We start from the raw sequence: 21,732 nt of genomic DNA on the forward strand, positions 1-21,732 counted from the left end.
GTCCCATATGTTTATCGTATCCGATGATTTTGTATGTGACGGCTGGCCTATATACGATAGTTTTCTATTCCTTCCGGACAATATTATTTAAAGAATCATATATTGAAAACACATACTCTTTTGCAATACGTATACCACTATTCTTCACTTTTGTAACATGCAAAAGTTATATTAAAAACTTAAAAAACTTAAAAAAGATAATATTGATGTGTTGTTTTTGTAGTAGCTCAGCCGTATGTGTTATCAGGAAATAAGCAACTGTAGAAAACCCAATCCAATATGAAGTTACAAACAACGTTACCTAAATGTATTCACTAATGACTTCATTTGCGTCATAATGGTTGAAAGCTGTATGTGATTTTGAATGGATTTAATTCTGCAATTTAACTGTACATGATGTATTTCAATTCGGAGTAACTCCATTGAGCATGATTCATTATTAAAGTACATTGTTTTCAGCTAATCCGTTATTTGGTAATGAGAACAAAAACAACAAATTACTACTTTTGTTTCAATCACATGTTTTAATACAAACTATTCCCAATGAGGTTGTGCATAGTTGTATTTCCTAACATTATTTTATTTAAAATAAATCATAATTTTAGTTTTTCAACATTTATCTGGAAACAACTATTATGGTTTAATTTATCGTTTTTACCACAGCACAGCGAAAAAATATATGGATAAAAATATTAAATAAATAGACAATCACGTATTTACCACATAGAATTGCAACTGACAATTATTGTAAGTTTTATACATTTTAATATACATGTACAGACGAAACACAGATTGAAATACAAAGTGAACACAAACTTTCATAGCAAGGTAAACATAAATATAGGGAACATGAAGTTGGTCAGTAAGTCAGGATTTTTTTATAATATTATTTGATATATATTTCCAAAATAATTTTTTAATTAATCATACATATATTATCTTACACACAAAACGCCTTATACAAGATTAATTTAAGTTCATTTTTAAAGAATGACATGAATTTGATATTCGGATGAAAAGGCTTTTTGTATTTTCCTTTAAATAAAGAACAATACTTAATAAATTTGGAACAGTCTGAACAATAAATATTATAAATATAGATGCCTAACAATCTAATATATACATGCATACAACAATTAACAATATTATATATATATATATATATATATATATATATATATATATATATATATATATATATATATATATATATATACACCAGACCAAAGGATTAATAATAAGAAACATGATTTTAAATAAAGTTCTAATTGAGGTTATTGAAATTATGTTCAATTAATAATAAGTTATTATAAACATCAATTAAATTGCCGCTGTTTTGATTGACATAGTTCAAACGTTTGATAGGCTTCATATTTTTTAAATATTACAACAATAATAAATATATATTTAATTTTGCATTGTAAAAAGAATTGACACCATAATCATTAAAACAAGAGCTGTCTGAACACAGCGCGCTCAACTATTTGAGTGCATGACGGTATAACGTAAGCCATCATGGGGAATTTGTTCATATTCAATAAGGTCAAGGTAATATAGTCATATTTTAAGACGAAGAGGACCATATTGATCACTTATGTTTTAAAAAAGTTGTCTTTTATTAACGATTCTAAATTCAGGTATATTTTCCACAATCTATTGAAAATTTGTAAAGACATAAAATAAACTAATAACACTTTATTTCAAGTTTGATAGCAGTAGCTTGGGTGGGATGATTGGACGGTCCTTCAAAAATGAAATAAATAAATATTATTTTTTTTTTAAGTGTTGCAAGTATGAAAGCAATAGCTAAACACGAAACTTCATCAAATTTTCAATTTTCTATGTAAAAAAAGGGCAATAATTCTTTAAAAAATACTTGATACAGTTGTCTGCTCTTGTTTATAGATTGGGGTCATGTTGGTAAAGAAGTATGAAAAACATGAAAGCAATATGTCAAGGGACATAGAAAACATTTGAGGTGTTACGCAAACTTTAACATAGATTTATCAATAATGTGCATATTCTAAGTGCAAAAATTGCCATAATTCTGACAAAATGCTTAATACAGTTGTCTGCTCTTGTTTATAGATTGGGGTCATGTTGGTAAAGATGTATGCAAAGTGAAAGCAATATGTCAAGGGACATAGAAAACATTTGAGGTGGTACGCAAACTTTAACATCAGTGAAAAAAGAACTATAATTCTTACAAAATGATTGATACAGTTGTCTGCTCTTGTTTATAGATTGGGGTCATGTTGGTTAAAATGTATGCAAAATATGAAAGCAATTTGTCAAGGGACATGGACAATATTTGGGGTGGTTTGAAAACTTTAACATTAGCACGCTAACGCTCACGCTCACGCCGACGCTGGGGTGAGTAGGATAGCTTCACTTTCATATTTCATATTATATTTCATATATAATAATCAGCTAAAATAACAAATTAGTTTTCAGTTACTATAAAATCAAATATTGTCTAATAAATAAATGTTGAAAAACTATTGCTTGAACTATATACACTATATATAAATATATACATTTCGCCATTGGCTGCCTTTCATTATATGACCAGCTGTATATCATGTTGTGGCACAAACATCAACGCCCCGTCGTCATTAAATTTCACCTGGACAGTGGATCCTGCAAGTACACATTCTATTTGAATTCCTATGTTGAGATTGGACAAAAAGACAAAATGTGGATATTGAGATTTGTTATTAGATAACAACAACATTAATAGTATTGACCAATAGAAAAAGAAGGAGATTTAAAGTTAAAAATTAGTTACACAAAAACAATCATTCTGATATAAATGGCAATTCTATGACTTTCACATAAATTGTTATACCAAAATTTTAAAACATACACGTCCTCTTCTTACCAACAATATTTAACAAGAAGCTCAATCTGCAAATCTTACCTCCTTTCAATTTCGCTGTGATGACAGCTGGCACCCAGTTGCCTTTGCCTCCTCTCTTTTTTGCGAAAACCTTGTCGCCTGTTCTCATGTATGACTACAAAAATAGAAAGAACATGAAGAGACTAAAATGATACAAAAGGTAATGAATATAGTAGTGTACTCTATTGTTGGGGTTATTATTTATTCTTACAAGGCACGCAACTTGTTTTCTATAGACAAAGAAGGAAATCAAGTATGGATAATTCTGCATTAAATTATAGACGGAGCTTAATGTTTCGAAAATAGTTCTGAATAATTAAAGAATATATTGCCGTAAAATGCATGTGCTAAAACTCGCTGTAAAATAAAAGTAATACATGTAGCATGTATATAAATGTAATGAAAAAACAAATTGTACATTTGGTGATAATGGCATAACCTCGCCAGCAAAGAATGTCATTTTTTAAGAAACGTAATTAAGAAAACTTTTACAGCATGTCAGCTTTTCAGTAGCATCAATAAACGTGATGTCATTTAGTTTCTACGATTAATGTTCTCAATGAAAGTTGCGACACTTGCAAAATATTTATAAATGAAAACGATGTCATATGTTTGTACAATTCAATGACGTCACTAAATAGTGAAATTTGTACTTTAAAGGGCGGAGTATTGAATAATATTGTTCATGTCCATAAGTTTGACCTAAATCAATCAGAATCGCACTCGTAATTTAATTCCTACACATCTATACTCCCTACTGTGGGTTATTCAACAAAAACCTTAAATATACCATAGCATAATAGTATTGATTGGAAATTTAAGTCACATGATACATAAATAAACAAAAATAAGAAAACATTTCACCAAAAAAATGCTGTGAAAATCTTTATGTGAATAAATGCCAACATATTTGGCCGTAAAGCAGGTTAGGTTAGTTTAAACCTATTTATTTTAGCTCGATTGCATCGAAGCCTAAGGCTTATATAAATGCTCTCGAGTCTGTTTCCTGGGCCTAGAACCAGTACTTTGTGTCTGTAAGGGAGGTCTTAAGTGGGTGGGGATCGAACCCGTGACCTCCCGGTCACTAGACGGACACCATATCCATTACAGTACGGCGACCTTTAAAGCAGGTTGGTTTTAATGCAGAGTGAACTCTAAACTTAAGAAATGTTTGGTGACAAACGGTATATTCATTTTAATTAGATTTTTAATAATTCCTGCTACTACTAGTATTTAAATAGGAAATAATCTTAAAAAATAAAAATGCACCATTAACTTTTCTTACAAAACTATGCTTTATCAAAACAGTAAGTAAAACAGGTTTAAGATCTGATAAACAAAGTAGCTTATACCTTGTTTTTCTTTATTGAGGATTTCCCATAAAGCAGTCGGTCCTGCAGACAGCGTCTGTTCTACTTTCTGAAAAAAGTCAATAATTGAAGTAATAATTGAGCATAAATAAATAAAATCTTACACATTGATGTTTTAATGAACAAATTGACCCGAGTTCAAGTGTCATACTGAACATCTTGTATTGAATGAATACATTTGTCTTACCATTGACAGCGTTGTGGTTGGCTTCCCCTGGTCATTCCTTGCTTTCTTCTTTGCTTGCATCGTTTCCGGCTCCTGAATACAATAGAATATTTGATTTCTTAAGTTTTAATCACAAATTACTTTTTGGGCCTCAAACTTTGCATTTGGCCATACAGCAGTTATTCGTAAAAAAATCCATTTTACCATTTTATATCATTTACTTTTCTCATAACACCTCTGACATAAATTTAGTTAAATATGCCTGTGCAAAGAATAGAGTAAACAATGTTTAAGGCTTTGAATAAAAGCATATACCTTTCTTTTCTTTGATGCAGAGCTCTGCATAGGTAACGCTGTAGACAGCGTCTGTTCTTCTTGCTGAATTAAAACATTCAATAATTCAAGTGAGTAAACATGACTAAAATCTTACAGATTGTTATATTTTAATGAACACTTTTAATGAGCTGGGTAACGTTTAAGGGCCGGCTTCCCATTGCAATTACTAATTGCTTGCTTCTTTACTGGCATCAGCATCAGTTCTGGTTCCTCAAAACAAATTTGCATTCTAAAGTTTTTATCGCACTACTTGCAAATTAAGCCTTCCTAAACTAAGCGTAATATAAAAGCAAATGTATAATCTATTGTTAATATTTTATGCAATTTATCCAAAATAATAATCATCAAAACATGCTAATTCTAAAATCACACTCAAAACATCAAGGATAATTTGCGTTAAAAATGTGTAAGTGGAAGGGTTAGCCCTAAATCTTTCTATTATATCATTAAATTAATAATATGTAAAATGTATTGTTGCTTTTATACATTAACCTTTACAAACATGAATTTTGAATTCAATACATAAAATGCTAACCACATAATTAGACATGGATGCAGTCCCGCTTTGTCTGTCTGTTTTTTGTTCAGCTTCCTGGATCTGGAAAAAAAGCATTTGTCACATTTAAACTGTTGATGCGAAAAAGTGGGTGAGATATAATGATAAGTACTTTCAATGAATAGCACATAAGTGTATTGAAACAACCATCATTTACTCATAATAAAACAAGCACATTCGTATAGTTGATATCACCCTCCAATATGCTTCTGGACACAAGTGTTATATTTGACACTCAGCTAAAAAAGCTTTTTTTTTACGATACACAGGGTCATAACTCCGCTATTAACAGATGGCTTACAATGCCATATGGCGTGCACCATCCTCTTATCCATATATTCACTCATACCAAGTTTCAATGAAATCCGCCAAAGCACTTCCAAAACATGGCTCTGGACACAAAAGTGCCGGACGGACGGAAAGGCGGACAGAAGGACGGACGGACAATGCCAAAACAATATCCATCCGCCTATGGCAGGAAGATAATTAACTTAAGGCTAAAACTGTATAATTTTGCAAGAGGTACAAATCCTCTGTCACCTAATAACAACCAAGAAAATAAGCATCTTTCGTGGTTCATGTATTGGGCTAAGTTGTCTTCTTCCCATGCTTTTTATTCTGAACTATGTTTGAATTCTGCTGAGTTATCATTTCAAGAATGTATTTACATAGTTTTATGCTGATTAGACAAAATCTAATGACTTCAAAATGTTCACACGGTTTCACTATGAAAACGTCCCCACCTGCTGGTCACCAAATTTTTTCAAATTACTGGAAACAGTTTTATAATATAAAACTAATAGTGTTTAATAAGACATTGTGACATTGTTTGACCCTACACTTCCCTGTTTTGAGGTCAGAAATATCATTGAGACAATAGTAATTACCAAATTTCATAAAACCTTTGCATGAAATACAAACAGTTATTAAAAGCATCATGAACTCGTTGTTCTCAAACAAGTATATAACACTATAGATACTGTCTATAACTTTTATTATACCTCGAGTTTTTCTCCACCACAAAACAACGGATCAAAGCTTGAATAATGACCAGCCCCCTAACAGTCCATACTCTGAAATTGAAGGAAAAAAAGAATCATAAGTAGAACATAGCAAGATGTTGTACAGTTTTATTAAAATTAATATGGAGATGTTTGATAAAAATAAAGTGAAAGCTGCTTTTTGAAGCAGTAACTCAAAAGTGCACTAGTCCAAGTACTAAGTTAACACTTAGAAGTATCTTCTATGCCTTTTGTTCGGCGATCCATGGATAGACATTAAAATATAGCTTATGAAAAACAAAAAGCTTATTTTATTAACAATAAAAATGAAAGTGACTTACTGATGAAGAATTTTTAGGTGAAGGTTTCCAATGCGGATCAATTAAACTGTCATCTGTTTCTGGTTCTGAAGACATCTGGATAAAATAATTATGTGATTATAAAACTCAGTTATAAACATATATAAATATACATAAATATTAGTCAGTCAAATCAGATAAGCAGGGATATATTAAACATACATTTAAGTACAGACAGTCTTCAACAAAATTAAGTATATGTCCATAAACTCATTACATTATCTACATAGATACTCTAGACACACCTCGAATGAAACCTTGTATGCAGCGCGTCTCTTTTTTGTTGTAATTTGAGGGACGATGTCTTGATCCTGTAGAAACATAAAAATTAATATGTCAACACTATGTTTATATGCAATTTACTTGGCATTCTCAGTTAAGATAATTATTTCATAATTAATTAGATAACACACTAACACATCCCTAGGTTAAATTAACAACCAGGTAATAGCACATAATTGTGAAGTAACCAACAACTAGCCTATAAGAGTATGGGAAACAAATGAACAAATAATTAAATATAAAAGGCTGGAACAGGAATCAAGCGCAGGTTGCTTTAATTTGTAGTAGAGCATTCAACCTACGTGGTAAACAGTGCCTGCATTTTGTCACGACAATATGATTGTACTGTAAAACCAAGGCAACTAACAGAAAAAAAACAGCGGAAATTTTATGGACAATATTAGCAGTTTTCTCTTTATTATAAGGTATTAAGTGATATTTATTGTATGAGAACACCTGAAGAAAACGCACATACCAAGGTTTCAAACTCAAACACATCTTCCTTCCGTTTGTTCAGTGCTGAGTCAAGCTGAAAAAATTAAAAACGTATATATATATAAACCCCGTGTCTGGCCATATAAAATTGAGTATATAGAAAAGCCCATCAATAGCAGATATTTCATTTGAAATAAGACATGTTCTTATTACACTCGACAGTATATAACATATATTAGCTAATGTTATAATTTTAAAGAGGTTTCTCTTAAGCGAATAACATGTCACAAATGTTTGAAATTCTTTGCGTGAGAAATATACTTTATTGAAGTATTATATTATATACACATATCTGTACACTTTACATGATCAACTTGCATATGAAATATTGTCTCGTTAAACATTTGGCATTTGAAAATCAAGGTTAGTATTGAAAGGAAGTTAACAACTTCTTCATTGGTGAGTAATCAGTAAAAACTGTATAAAAAATAAATTTTCATGGACTTACCTCTTTCCGCAGCAATTCAAGTTGATTTTTTAATCTAGAGTTTTCTTGCTCCAAGGTTTGGTTCCTTTTTCTTAACTGCTCATTGGAGGCCCTGGCTGTCTGGGACTTGACTTGTGTTTTCTACAACAAATGCGTCTCTTGAAAATATATCCTATTTTATGAAAAATAATAATTCAAGAAAAGCTGTCAGAAGACAGAAGCTCGTCTATTCTAGTGCTTGACAGTATAACGTAAGCCATCAAGGGGAAATTGTTCATATTCAATAAGGTCAAGGTAATAGTCATATTCTAAGTGGAAGAGGACCATAATTAAAACATCACTTATGTTTTCAAGAAGTTGTAGAAGGTATATTTACCAATGTATTTATTGAACATGTGTCAAACATAAATCAATCTAATAAGATTTTATTTCAAGTTTGATAGCAATAGTTTGGGTGGGGTGCGTGGTCATTTATTAAAAATCATAAAAAAGGGAATTTTTTTATATAAATAAAGAAGTTATGATAATTTTAGCATATGTCATGGTAATTCAAAGGTCAAGGTCAACTTGCAAGATACAGTACACTCATGATAATGAGAAGGTTTTTGAAGCTTGAAAGAAATAGCCATGTTACTTTACAAGTAAAGAGGATATAAACATAACATTTCACAAAACATTCAAATTTCCTAAGTCATAAAAGGGCCATAATTCCATCAAAATGTCAACCAGAATTATGCAACATTTCCTGTACAGTCCCTTGATGATAGTTAGCCAGTGTTCCAGTTTTAAAAGCAATAGCTATGATACTTTAGGAGTGAAGTAGACCAAACACAAAACTTTAAATTTTCTAAATATAAAAAGGCCATAATGCTGTCAAAATGCCAGTCAGAGTAACATAACTTTGTCCGCTCAGTCCCCTTATTATAGTTAGTAAGTGTTGCAAGTATGAAAGAAATCGCTTTGATACTTTAGGAATAAAGTGGACCTAAACACAACATTTACATTTGTTAAGTATAAAAATGGAATTCTTACTACAAAATGCTTTATACGGTTGTCTGCTTTTGTTTATAGATTGGGGTAATGATGGTGAAGAAGTATGCAAAATATGAAAGCAATGTCAATGAGGTGGTAGGCAAACTTTAACATTCCAACACTCACGCTCAAGAAGACGCTCACGCCGACACCGGGTCCACATAGTTCATAATAGTCGAGCTAAAAAATTGGTATCATAATAAATAAATTCCTTACCTTCGTTTCCTCCCACTCTTTGTTGGCTCCCTTCCTATCAATTTGGCCAAGTGCCCACCTTTGAAGAATTGGGAAGATTCTCTCCTTCTCTTGCACTCCAGGCAAGCTTGCAAAGCAATTCCTATTGACCTTCTGCCCAGAGATAGCCCTATCTTTCATTATTTTCACTGCCACAATGTAACTCTGTGTTTTTAAACAGCTTACAGTGATGGCTTCTTTGAAAAATCCGCCAAACTCCGTCAGTGTTCCCTACAACATAAAATTATAAGTGTGTAAAAATACTACTTTCACTACTTTTAAAGTGATATTTTGCGCATTTTTCACTGTTCAATTGAGCTGAAAAGAATCAACAGGTCAAAAGAGTTAGTTAAAATGTGGACCAATTATCTGCAACTCATCTTGCTACCAGTTGTTTATAAAAATATATATTATACTGTCCTAGTCCTCTAAGCAGAAATGATCAAACTGTGTCTTTGTGTCGTATAACAAATCTGCACTAAATCATTAACAAATATCACTAAATTAAGATTCACATCGCACAGTGAATCATTTCTGTCGTCAGTTGTCAAAACGATAGTACGGTTGATATTGATATGCATTATTTTTCTCTTTCCGGGATATTGTTTTAGTATGTTGATGCTGCATTAACAAATAGGTGGATATGAAGCGAACACAAAAAATAAAAAAACTGTTGTGTTAGACACCTATAAAAATAGCATATTGTAAGATGCTCATAATATCACTTAGACATAAGCCTACAAGTACATATTTGTTTTTTTTTCATTGTTTTTTTTTCAAATGGTCAATGGTAAGTTAAAACAAGAGATGTGTTTGTCAGATCACAGTGCACTACTGTGTCGCTTTGAAGCCATTGATTGACCTTTGAGCATGAAGGATGACCTTGACCTTGACCTTTCACCACTCAAAATGTGCAGCTCCATGAGATACACATGCATGCCAAATATCAAGCTGCTATCTTCAATATTCAAATATTTAACAATGTTAAAGTTTTCGGACAGACAGACTGACTTACTGACAGACAGACGGACGCACGGACTGATTAATGGACAGAAAGAGTTACAGATAGACAGACATACAGTTTAACTGCTATATGCTACCCTACTGGGGGCATACCAGGTGGCATAAAAATAATTTTCTTTATTTTATTACAAATATTTCATATAGATAGCAGTTTATAATAAACATGAAAGGAAAGTCACAGATTATTTACTTTCATACATTTGTATTTACCTCAAATCCCATGGCTCGCATACACCTTACTCTCCATCCTTTGTCTTTGGTCATCAGGTCTTCAAAGGACTCACTGTCTGGGTGAAGATTCCTTAACATCTGTGAAATAAAAAATCATCATTATATAAACTAATAAGAAATCTCAGGATTTGTTTGGATAAGTCCAATAATGCTACATTAAAAAGAGATCTTATTTTTAATCAAGAGGGTGTTAAGAGCAAACTTTTTTATTGACTGTTTTAAAAAAGAAAAGAAAACTCATTATTTCAGTTCAATATCTTGCTTTGTTTATCATTTACAATAGATGTTTCTGTCAGAAACAATATGCCCCGTTCTGCATCGCTTTGAAGCCATATATTTGACCTTTGACCTGGAAGGATTACCTTGATCTTGACCTTTCACAACTAAAAATGTGCAGCTCAATGAACTACACATGCATGCCAAATATCAAGTTGCTATCTTCAATATTGAAAAAATAAATGGCGATCAACCTTTGCCTGTCCAGTGTGTTGTTTTATTCTTTGGTGGGGGGGGGGGGGATTGAGAAATGTATGACACAACTGACTATTTTCTTAGGATAGTCATGATAGCATGACTTATTTTCCTCTTTTGATAAAATGCTCAATACAAATATACTTGAACCTGGATCAACTTGCTGTTATTAATAACACAAAAGCTCAGTCAATTGCTACTTTAGTATGTTGTTTCAAAATAAAGCCTACAATGATATAGATGAAATCCTACATTTAATTACAAAAATCAGTTTGTTATTACTAATATATACTAAAAGCAACAACAACAAAATACCTCATTAGACACCCATGAAAACAGGTCTATTTTGGCATTATAATGTCTATTTTAAATAAATCATTAATGAACTAGGGTGTCTTGTATCATTTAAAAACTGTAATGCATGGATACATTTCAACTTACATCAACCTGTTCAGAGAAGCTATATGGACACACATATTTCTTCTTGTTTGCTCTACCAGACTTGCCGACAGCGGGTGTACTGCTGAATGGCTCACCTGAACATTTGATAAAAATAAATATAGAAATAAATCAACCAATATTGCTAGATTAATAGTAATATTTTATGTATTGTAGTCATTGCTAGTTATTGATTAACAATTATAAATGCTTTTAGACTCCACCATTTGTGCATTTATGTGGGTGCTATCTGGGTACAAATCATAAAGTTTTTTTAGATGTAAATATAATCTGTCTCCAAACGGAAGCTACAAATCGTCTTTTCAAAATAGAAAATAGGTTTGATATTTCTTAATCAATTCATGAAAACTAGATTTACCTTAAAACAAATGAAAATTGTTGTTTTTCCAGTGTTTTTTTTTCGTTCATATTTGGGTCCGGTAAAGGGACCCATTCCCAATTGAAAAAAAGCATATATTTTTCCCAAATGAGACCTTAAAATTCCCAATTGAAGGTTTCCAAAAAATTTTTTTTCATAAGTTTAAACATATTAATTAACTCTAAGTCAAGCTCCAGAAGTTGAACCTTTGAAAATATCATATTGAAATCACTATTATCAAATTCAAAGTATTTCTATGCATAAAATCAACAACATTAATTTCCCAAATTTACTCAAAGCGCGATATTTCCCAATTTAAAGGGACCCGGCCCCATTCCCAAAATGATGAAAAAAAAACTGTGTTTCAGAATGGCCCCTTATTTTAACAAATGTCTCACTAGTGACCAAACTTGGCCTATGTGATAGGTTTTAGTTTAGGGATAGCATGAGCATATGAGGCATCTTGAAAAATAGAACAGCTTTCTTTCCTTTGATATTTCAAGAAAAAACAAGAGATGTGTTTGTCAGAAACACAATGCTCCCATCTGCGCCGCTTTAAATCCATATATTTGACCTTTGACCCGGAAAAATGACCTTAACCTTTCGCCACTAAAAATGTGCAGCTCCATTAGAAACACATGCATGCCAAATATCAAGTTTCTATCTGAAGCCACATATTAGTTATGAGCATTTTTCGAAACCTAAACAAGAAACCTAAACGCAAAGTGTGACAGAGGCAGACAGATGGTCCGATCACTATATGCCCTCCTTCGGGGGCATTACACCTATTGCACAGCTCATTCTCTCAAGATGTGTACAGTACAGAAATGTAAAAATTTATGAATATCAATGTCCATATGGATCAAAATGGATTTAATTACCAGCAAGGTAGAAGTGAAGAGTGTTGGCTCTCATGATCCCTTCCAAAACTTTACAGAAGGCCACTGACGATGTACTGGTGCTCAACGAATAGAAGACATCACAACAAATCTTTCAATGTAGACCTTAGACCATCCCTCTGAAAATAAAGTTCTCAGGTTACAAAATACAGTGGGAATAAATATTACAATCAAACATATATTTTGATATATTTAAACTAGAAGTCCCCAACTTTTGACCCAGGGGTCCAAATTATTGCATTGCCGCACATATGCTCATACTGACCATGTGTTTAAGTTTCAAGGTTTTTGTGCTAATAGTGAGATAGTGGCCAGGACGGACAGACGGCGGTGATGAACATAATCCACCCCGCTCGAATTCCGAACGTGGGGATAACAAATGTATACATTAGGCATAGCATCAGTTTTTCGGATTTAGTAAATAGGATTAAACATATGTAACATTGGTATTACCAAATTACAACCATTAGTTATTTATACATAAGTACAAAAATGAAAACGCACTGATCAAACAGCAAAATTCTTGTAATTTTTTCTTAACTGGTCTCCTTTGTATTACAGACCTAGATTAAAAACCCACTGGCATGAAATTATAGCTTATTTGTTTCTTATTGATCAATAAAACCATTTGACTTATTATGCAAGATGGGTTTTGGCGTATGAACATTATAAGCTTCCTTTTAAAAGCAATTCTTTCATGTACTGGTTAACATACACTTTATGTTCTTGAAAACAAAACCTTGATCAAGTTTTCTTATTGGAACTAAATAAATAGTTAAGAAAAAATGTCTTAATTGGCATTTTATAATTTTATACAAGATTTGTTTTTGTGAGAAATATAAAAAATTTAACAAAGAAAAGGATTGCAAGTCATCTGAAAGTTGTGCCATCCACTGGGGATGGGTAAACCTTCCTGCTTTTTTACTATTGGCAGCCCAAGCTTTCTCACCTGATTTACAAATGTTATCCACAAACCAGCATTAACCCAAGCATCTTTTATCAAAGGCATTTAAAATATCTGTTTCTGCGTATCATAGTCATATTTTTAAATTCTGGTTGTGTTGTGAGAAGACTAATATGGCGACGTCTGAATCTGTCTCGATAATTTTACTTTTATAGATTGGAAACCTAATGTTTAGACGCAAATGATTATTCATTTAGAATGGCAAGAATACCTGGTTAACAGCTTCACCTGAACCCGATTGGTTATACTGTATACCACATTACATTACTTCTTCTCAAAATAGCCTTTTTATAACAAAAATACACATTTTTTATTATCAGGGATGGAAATCAGTTGTTGCCTGTGAGTCCGGGGCAAGTAGATTTTGGTCTGGGCAACTCAAATTCAAAAGTTGGGAGCCAGGCCTTGCAACAAGCTTTTTAAAGCTTGAAACAGTTAAGTGCAATTAAACATTTTATAAATATTGGCAGACATGGATTAATAATTTGTTTAATATAATTGATTTATCAAGGCCAATGATAATTATGCAACTGTGACTTATATTTATAGACAGAATACACAGTAAGTGTGTCATGTTAGCAATATTGTTGTTCAGTTATCTATCTATGATTTTATAGAAAGAAAGTGATACTACAAGCACATGGTACTGAGCTCATTATTTAGCTGGGCAACCAAGATACTAAATATGGGTTTTCGTGAATTCCTATGGTCTATCAAAGGAAATTCAATCAACTAGTACCTTGGTCAACTTGTACATTGTCAACTCAAAGGATCATCTTTTGTTACTCTTGCACATACATGACTATTTTTGTTAACATTAACAAGAGAAATGATCCCAGAATACTAAGGTACACAAGTGTCCAAGTATGCTATCTGGATTTACACTTATATAAAAATGGCTGATCAGTTATATAACATAAATGCAGTGGGTTTTTTTCTCATTCAAAATCGGGTACGGTTACAAGCCCATTCCAAATGGAAAAAGTATATATGTTTCTTTAATGGGAGCTTAACATTTCGAATGGTAGGTTTTCAAAAAAAAAATCTTTTTAAAATCTCAATATTTTGTTCATCTCCCATCCATATAAGATCAACCTTAGTAAATATAATACTGGACACACGGACACACTTGTATCCGCAATTTTGAAGCATTTGTTAGCAAAACAACACTAATTTCCAAATTTTTGTCAAAAGGCAGCAAATTTTCCCAATCCCCGGCCCCATTCCCAAAATGCTGAAAAAAACCTGGAATGTGTAATATACCTAGTAAAATCAATTGTCAATTAGTACCAATGGACACAAGCTTGAATTAAATAACAAATCTAGTTTTTGCTTAAGTGTCTCTTGCGACCCTTTAAATCAGATTTCTTAAAGGCTACATTACATTACATTATATATTTGTCTTTTATAGTCTAAACAATTAGGGAAAACATTTTAGTGCCCTTATACAAATAATAGAGAACTTAAAAATAATCTTAGTACATTAATCGAAGGATATTAGTATTGTTCTTATTTAAACATGGTGCAGAGGGCTGCTTAAAGGAGTATAGGGAACAGGATCAGACATCCTTGCTATTCTCCAGGAAATCGGTAGAATAACGAATAAATCATATGCAATTTTAATTCGCCATTGATTTGCAAAAACAAATTCACAGTTTTGGGGCAGTATATTTATCAGGGAAAGGATTGAGACATTTGCTATGTCGAAATGTTCACTATTGGGCTATTTTCCTGTACTTAATTTTCTTCTCGAGCATACTCAGTATGATAGGCGAGTAATCTATGTTGACTTAAAAAAGCATACTTGTTCTGCTGAAGCAATTTCGACCATGTGAGAATCAGCTGGCTTTACAGACATCACCTCTGACGGGTAGTTCCGTTCTTCTGACCTAAAGAAAAGTCACCAGATTAGAAACATGTCTTTGATTGAGCTTTGGTTTTTACAGCATTGGCGACAATGCGATAGTACGATGGCGACAATTTGATAATGCGATGACTACAGTACCATAACGCGATAGAACGATGGCGACAATGCGGTGATACGATGGCTTCAGTCCGATATGACGATCGGATGGTCGCCGACGTTCTATCGCGTATTCGTACTGTCGTGCGTGCGTGCGTGTGTGTGTGTGTGTGTCAGTGCGTGTCGACCGTTATTGTTATTTCTTTTTATCCATGCGATAATTTGCAATATTTTGGCAACAAGTAAAATTGCGAACTTTTATAAGACGTCAGATTTTTGTGAGCAATTAAATTAAAACTGCGCATAAGTATGTAAAATTCTCGTCTTAACGGAAATAATTCCTTAATTCAATATGGTAATATAGGTATCCTCAGTGATGTATTGTTTTCGGATTGTTTGAAAAAAGTATTGTAACGAACATTTAATGTGAGAAAAAGCCGAACGTTATAAATCATAAGCTTTGAAATTCGTAACGTTCTGTAGTATGTATCAATCTGTTTATATAATGATAGCAGTTGGTTTCTCTTGAAAATGCACTCGCATAACACTGATAAGAACTGTATGAATGTGTATTAACGCTAACAAAATGAACCTCATTTCCATTGCATGATGTTTGAAAGTATACGTATTTGTCTGGTTTATTGAGTTTTGATGATTCTATTTTCATAAAAAGAAACTAGTACTTATGACATAAACTAATCAATCGTCGCAGTGTTCTCATTGTAAAGAAATGTACGTCTGTATGATCGGCTACAAATCAATAACAAATCAAAACAAGCCTCAACAATATTTACCAGTAGGTCATATGTACTTCATTGCATCACCTTGCTCGAGATTTCAATATTGACTGTTCGGAATATATAAGATTTAATTGTTTCTAAATTTGACTATTTGAAGAAAATTTAGAGAACGACACTGTTTTATGCCATAACATGTTTTCCATATAAACAATTTAACATTTTGATTAGGTTTTCTTAAAACCGGAACGAACTCTGACATGTCTACATAAAACACACTCATTTATTTTCTGGTAGAAAACTTTTTATAGCATTCGAAATTTAATCATTTTTATGATAAAAGTAATTTGACACAGAACAATTTTCACCCTTTCCTGATATTTAACGAATGAATAAGCATTACAAAGTTTATTTTTACAAAGTTTATACATTTTGTGTAAGATACTAAACAAATCAATGGTCAATATACAATTAATAAGTATGGCGTTGTAAACGAACCCGTCTTTTTGATATAAACACTACCTTTGTTTTAAAGTATGACTATCTTTACTTTTCGCGGTGAAAGATGGAAAGTACAATATTCTTTTTGCATTAACCTTGTCATTTTATGACGTAACTTTGTTTATATCTATAAACGTTATCACCTTTAAAATGGTACTACGATTTTGGTGAACACACTAACGCTTCTTAATAAATATAATGTATGCTTTTATGTTCGGAAGTGAAAGTAGTGAATTTGAACGCAGGAACACGTAAAGTATTTCACGGATATAATTATATAAAACATGTTTAACGTGCTTAAAGTATATATACAATTAATGGAAACAATATAAAAATCGAAGACACAGTTTCGTGTTAAAATAAAGGTTTTGTATAAATGGGATGGAACAGCGTTTGTTTTGCGGGCGATTTTGTGTCAGTCTATAAAAAGTGTTGAGGTTAACCCAAACAAAATCTTAACACAACTCTTTTTGTGTTTAGAGCATTAGTATCATGTATTTTATATGACCCTCAAACAATTACATACTGCTATACTAGTAAAATGAGCATGTACCTTGTGAAACGAATTTTGTTACTTCGGGATAGTACAGACTATTAGTATTGCTAAGTTTAGAAATATTTAATGACCTATATTCTATCTATTAATATAAATGCCAAATATCTAATAATGCATGTATGTTGTCTTGCAATAAAAGGTAGAATTACTTTATATATATACTATTGAAAGTTACTTTACTTTATATATTATAAACTATGGAAAGGTAAATTTGTTACTTTATATTTTTTGACAAAGAATCAGTAATAAGACCAGCTGTGTGTAGATAATTATTTTTTCTCAACAACAATTTAATGGTGGTTAAATGCGTGGTTATATTCTAGAGAAGCTTCAGTGTTATTTTGATGACGTGATTCGTGTAACGTATCCACATTACTCTAAAGTGCACGTTTTATTTTATGAGACGGAGTATTTTTTTAATCTATTTGAAAGCGGGCTGTCATATATGGTAAAATATTTTCATCACATTTATTTAATATCGAAGGTTTGAGTCTCAGTTTGAATAATTAATGTTGACCGATAATGTTCATATCTTGTTTTCGATAAAATGTAATTGTACATCTGTTTATGTATGGTTCGTCTTTTTGCTTATTTCCTATGTTTCAACTTAAAATATAAAATACAATAGAACACTACAGAAACAAACGGTCTTTTCATCCGAGTCTGTCGTATTGATTTTATATTTAGCTTCTTTTGCTATTATTTCAAACATGATGTAGAAATGACATTCGCGTATAATAATCAATAAAAAAAAAGAAAAAAGAAAACTTCCGATACGGTATTCGAACCAAAGCCGTTCGTTTAAACAGCCGATATGTCTCCTTTTTTGAAGACTCGGTCACTGTTATATATCGGATAATTTCCATGTAATTAAATTTGTCATCGGACCGCGGATGAATACTTTGACCTTTAAATGTGTTGTCATAACTATGTTCAAACAAATTAAAACCACTTTGTTGGGCGATTTGAGAGAGACACGTATAGAATTTGATGTTGCCAAGAAGACGATCTCGCTAAAACGGAAAACAAGTTTTACTTTTATAAATAGCCATACACAAACCGATGTGCAAGCCATGTTTGTTTTCTGACGTCTTTTAGGACAAAAGTCATCCGCTATTCCATGTAACGCGGAGTACCAAAACAAATTAATTCTTACAAATCTCCGTGATACTGTGCCTACTTTGACAATGGAGCAAAATGTGCATTGTTATTTGTGACTTTAGTTGTACTGATTATTATTAAATTATTTCCCATATTTTGAAACAAGATATTCATCTGAAAATGATATAGATTTTAGATGACACATGTACAGATAATTTTATTGGCAATTAAAGGATTTCGGTTACAACGTACAGTACAGCTGACGCAAAAAAAGCAAATTCCGCGATCCGCGGAGTTTGGCGACATCGAGTGTACGCGGAGTCGACTCGGCATCAACCATCTTGCCGCCGAGTGGCCGCGTTTATTCGCGGAGTCACTCCGCATCTCGACTCCGCGAAACGCCTCGGCATGATGCCGAGGAAATTGGTGATATGACGCCGAGCAATCGGCGAAGAATGTTATGAACTATAATTTATCTCGGATAGAAACTGATCCCGAGTTTTGCATCATAATGCTTATTAAATGTAGAGTAACTACGTTCCGAAAAACATATACTATATAATACATTGAAAATGTTCGTTATATGAATTTTCTTCATATTTCCAAATTATCCGTATTCTTTACCGCATATTCATTACCCGATAACCCGTTTATGCGTCTACCATTTGTAAAAGCAAATTCGGGTAAATAATGACGAAACTAATGCTTCATTTAGTTTAAATTTCATTTACACAAATATTCAACATTTGTCTTAAGTATCAAATGGATTTCGGCATAAGATTTTATTTAATGATTTGATGAAATAAATGCTCTATCAGGACAGGGGTATTCCAACTTGCGTAAGTCACCTGACGCGGTGTGAGCGCGTCGTGTACAGTTCATGTTCTATTACAAATTCTAGTCACAAATAAATATTGCACAACATTTAATGAATTATTTTGTCCGGATAAAAAGCGTGATAATTGGCGTTTGTGTATTTATTTCTAAATAAAAACTTTGGAATGCAGACAGCAGTGGGATCTTTTAATTTCGATTCAGAGTTTCGTAGTGAATTTCAAATTACCGAAGCATCTCGCGAATTATTTGGCCTTGACATTTACTCTAAGTAAAATAAAATTCAAACACGCTGTATCGTTAGCGTTACGCGCTTTTAGTTCCTTAATTATTGAAACAATTGTTGAAATGTACATGTTTACTGATTGCACAAAAAAAGCGTCGTGTATCGGTCATATTCTTTTGAAACGGCCAATTTACAACTTAATTTATCTTTAGATTGTATGCAACATCTACAAGTCATTTACTGGAAATCAGGAAAAAATGGAAGTAAATGTTTGAATGTAAATTGTCAAACTTATTTATATTTTGTGTCGTCTGTGTATATTGGTTTTGTTCTCATTTGTGTTTAGCAATTCTTATGAAAATTATTTTCAGTGTTTAAAGCAAGTCTCGTTTCCGATATCATATACATGTACGGGAATTAACTGTGCGAGCTACTTCGATCGGTTTACTGACCTCTATAAAATCATTGTTTTTGTAAGACGACACGTGCATATCTAAAGTTTGGGTTTCGTAATACACAGGAGAACTTTTGTACTGACCACCATAATAATTAAGTGTACGTGCTTATCTAACATTTAGCGCTCAAAAAGACGGGTCGTGCCCACTTTGTGCTGGGCCCGGTATAATGAGAGCGACCATGGTCGAGTGAATATGATTGTACCAGCGAATAATCGTCTTGCGACGATAAACGGCTTAAATGGAGAGCGACGATCGTCAGTCGACCGCGCGTTGTTCCACGTACTGTCGAGCGACCGCAGTTCACCCCTCACACCACGACTGCTCGTCGCTTGACTGCTCGTCGCTTGACGCTTTGTTGGCAATCAAAACCCGTGCAAAATGACTGACCACACCGTCGTGCGACCACAGTCACGGCAACTTGCTCCTTGAACGCGACGAGTGGTCAGTTGGCGGCCGACGAGCGTCGGTCGACCACACAGTCGCGCGACTACAGTCGGGTGTTGTAGTTTTTCATTGAACCGGCCCCTGGTTTGAGCTATAAAACACAATCCCGATGGTTATTTTCAGTAGCACATGTGATCGGAATCTAACAAGTTCGAGTAATAAGGCACAGAGATAATGATCTGAAAACTGCAAGGAGTCTGAAATTAAACAAAATGCCGATGTAATGTAATTATATCGATGCTTTAACTGTCCATCGCCCATGAAGTCTGCGCATGTTCGTTCTAGTTTGTAACCTTTTCCACTTATGCGTGGTGTACATGTACATTTCTATAATATTTTAAGACGACAGAAAAACACTAAATATTATGTGTAAAAATAAAAACATATAAATAAATGGTTTGATATTCACTTGTTTGTTTGTAGAACAATTCGGGATTGCCAATATAAAATGAATGTCTCCTTTTCCAAATGTCAACTATCTTTATTTTCGCGCGATTTCTAGCAGAACTAAAGATTAACATGACACGCGAACTTTGTCAAAATAATAATAATTTGTGCGTCATTTGAACAATGTTATTTTGACTACCATATCCATGTCACTTTTAACGTCTTTATCTATTACTCGATAATTCCGTTTATCACGACCTCCACGGCGGTATTCCCACTGAGCATGTGTATATCACCTGAAGTCTTTTTCAGAAAATCGGGACGAAGTGAAAGTAATTTATTTTGAAGTGATATTATGGGAATTGAGCCAGACGGACTCTGGTCCCTGGCCGTCTTTACCTTATATGGTAATCCTAACCATATATGTAACAACACAAAAATCTATAAATAAACGTTATGAATGATTGTAGTATGACCATATATGGAGAAATCGTAAACCGATAACTTTCGAGAAGAATCAATCGCAGAATTAAAAAAACATCGTTGGAATAATCTCCCCTTCTGATTTCCCACGTGCTTTCAAACGGTTGAGATACGGAATCGTATACGTTTGTGACCTTATTTTGAGATCAATAAGTCATTTCGGCGGTTAATATATTTCTGTTTTGTTTTTGAACTTGCAATAGCAATCGTTTTATTGTGATTTGGTGTATTTCGACGGTGTGAAGTGTATTATTCAAAGTGGCATTAATTTTCGCGACCTAGTAACCTAGTGTGCGTGAACGAAGGATTTGTGTTTACTTTCACTTCAAGTTCAACTGTGTGTTTTATTACCCCTTTCGTGATCTGTTAAAAACACGTGCTTCGCGCATTTGGACACTTAAAGTGCAATAATTGACGCTTTTACGTGTTCAAAGTGATATTTGCATTTAACACTGACCAGTGTATAGCAATTTTAACACT

At 32.9% G+C, this 21,732-nt stretch overlaps 1 protein-coding gene across 2 annotated transcripts in view; it reads right to left on the reverse strand.

Annotated features, from left to right (window-relative positions):
- Nucleotides 1–1,204: 1,204 nt before the first annotated feature.
- The window catches only part of LOC127881850 (uncharacterized), a 47,877-nt gene continuing 27,349 nt past the window's right edge, over nucleotides 1,205–21,732 (reverse strand). Inside the window, exons 2-17 of one of the 2 annotated variants that reach the window (XM_052430001.1) lie at nucleotides 15,367–15,451; nucleotides 12,581–12,717; nucleotides 11,324–11,418; nucleotides 10,391–10,489; nucleotides 9,140–9,388; nucleotides 7,913–8,032; nucleotides 7,445–7,498; nucleotides 6,933–6,998; nucleotides 6,670–6,744; nucleotides 6,329–6,400; nucleotides 5,307–5,369; nucleotides 4,751–4,813; nucleotides 4,457–4,528; nucleotides 4,252–4,318; nucleotides 2,921–3,014; nucleotides 1,205–2,640 (exon numbers count right to left, since the gene is read on the reverse strand). In XM_052430001.1, coding sequence (XP_052285961.1) covers nucleotides 6,386–6,400; nucleotides 6,670–6,744; nucleotides 6,933–6,998; nucleotides 7,445–7,498; nucleotides 7,913–8,032; nucleotides 9,140–9,388; nucleotides 10,391–10,489; nucleotides 11,324–11,418; nucleotides 12,581–12,614 — 807 coding nt within the window. In that variant the 5' untranslated portion in view covers nucleotides 12,615–12,717; nucleotides 15,367–15,451 and the 3' untranslated portion in view covers nucleotides 1,205–2,640; nucleotides 2,921–3,014; nucleotides 4,252–4,318; ... (2 more) ...; nucleotides 5,307–5,369; nucleotides 6,329–6,385. The remainder of the gene's footprint in view (nucleotides 2,641–2,920; nucleotides 3,015–4,251; nucleotides 4,319–4,456; nucleotides 4,529–4,750; nucleotides 4,814–5,306; nucleotides 5,370–6,328; nucleotides 6,401–6,669; nucleotides 6,745–6,932; nucleotides 6,999–7,444; nucleotides 7,499–7,912; nucleotides 8,033–9,139; nucleotides 9,389–10,390; nucleotides 10,490–11,323; nucleotides 11,419–12,580; nucleotides 12,718–15,366; nucleotides 15,452–21,732) is intronic. The other variant, XM_052430002.1, reaches the window with a different exon arrangement.

The sequence above is a fragment of the Dreissena polymorpha genome, chromosome 5 (assembly GCF_020536995.1).
Source record: "Dreissena polymorpha isolate Duluth1 chromosome 5, UMN_Dpol_1.0, whole genome shotgun sequence".
Lineage (NCBI taxonomy): Eukaryota > Metazoa > Mollusca > Bivalvia > Myida > Dreissenidae > Dreissena > Dreissena polymorpha.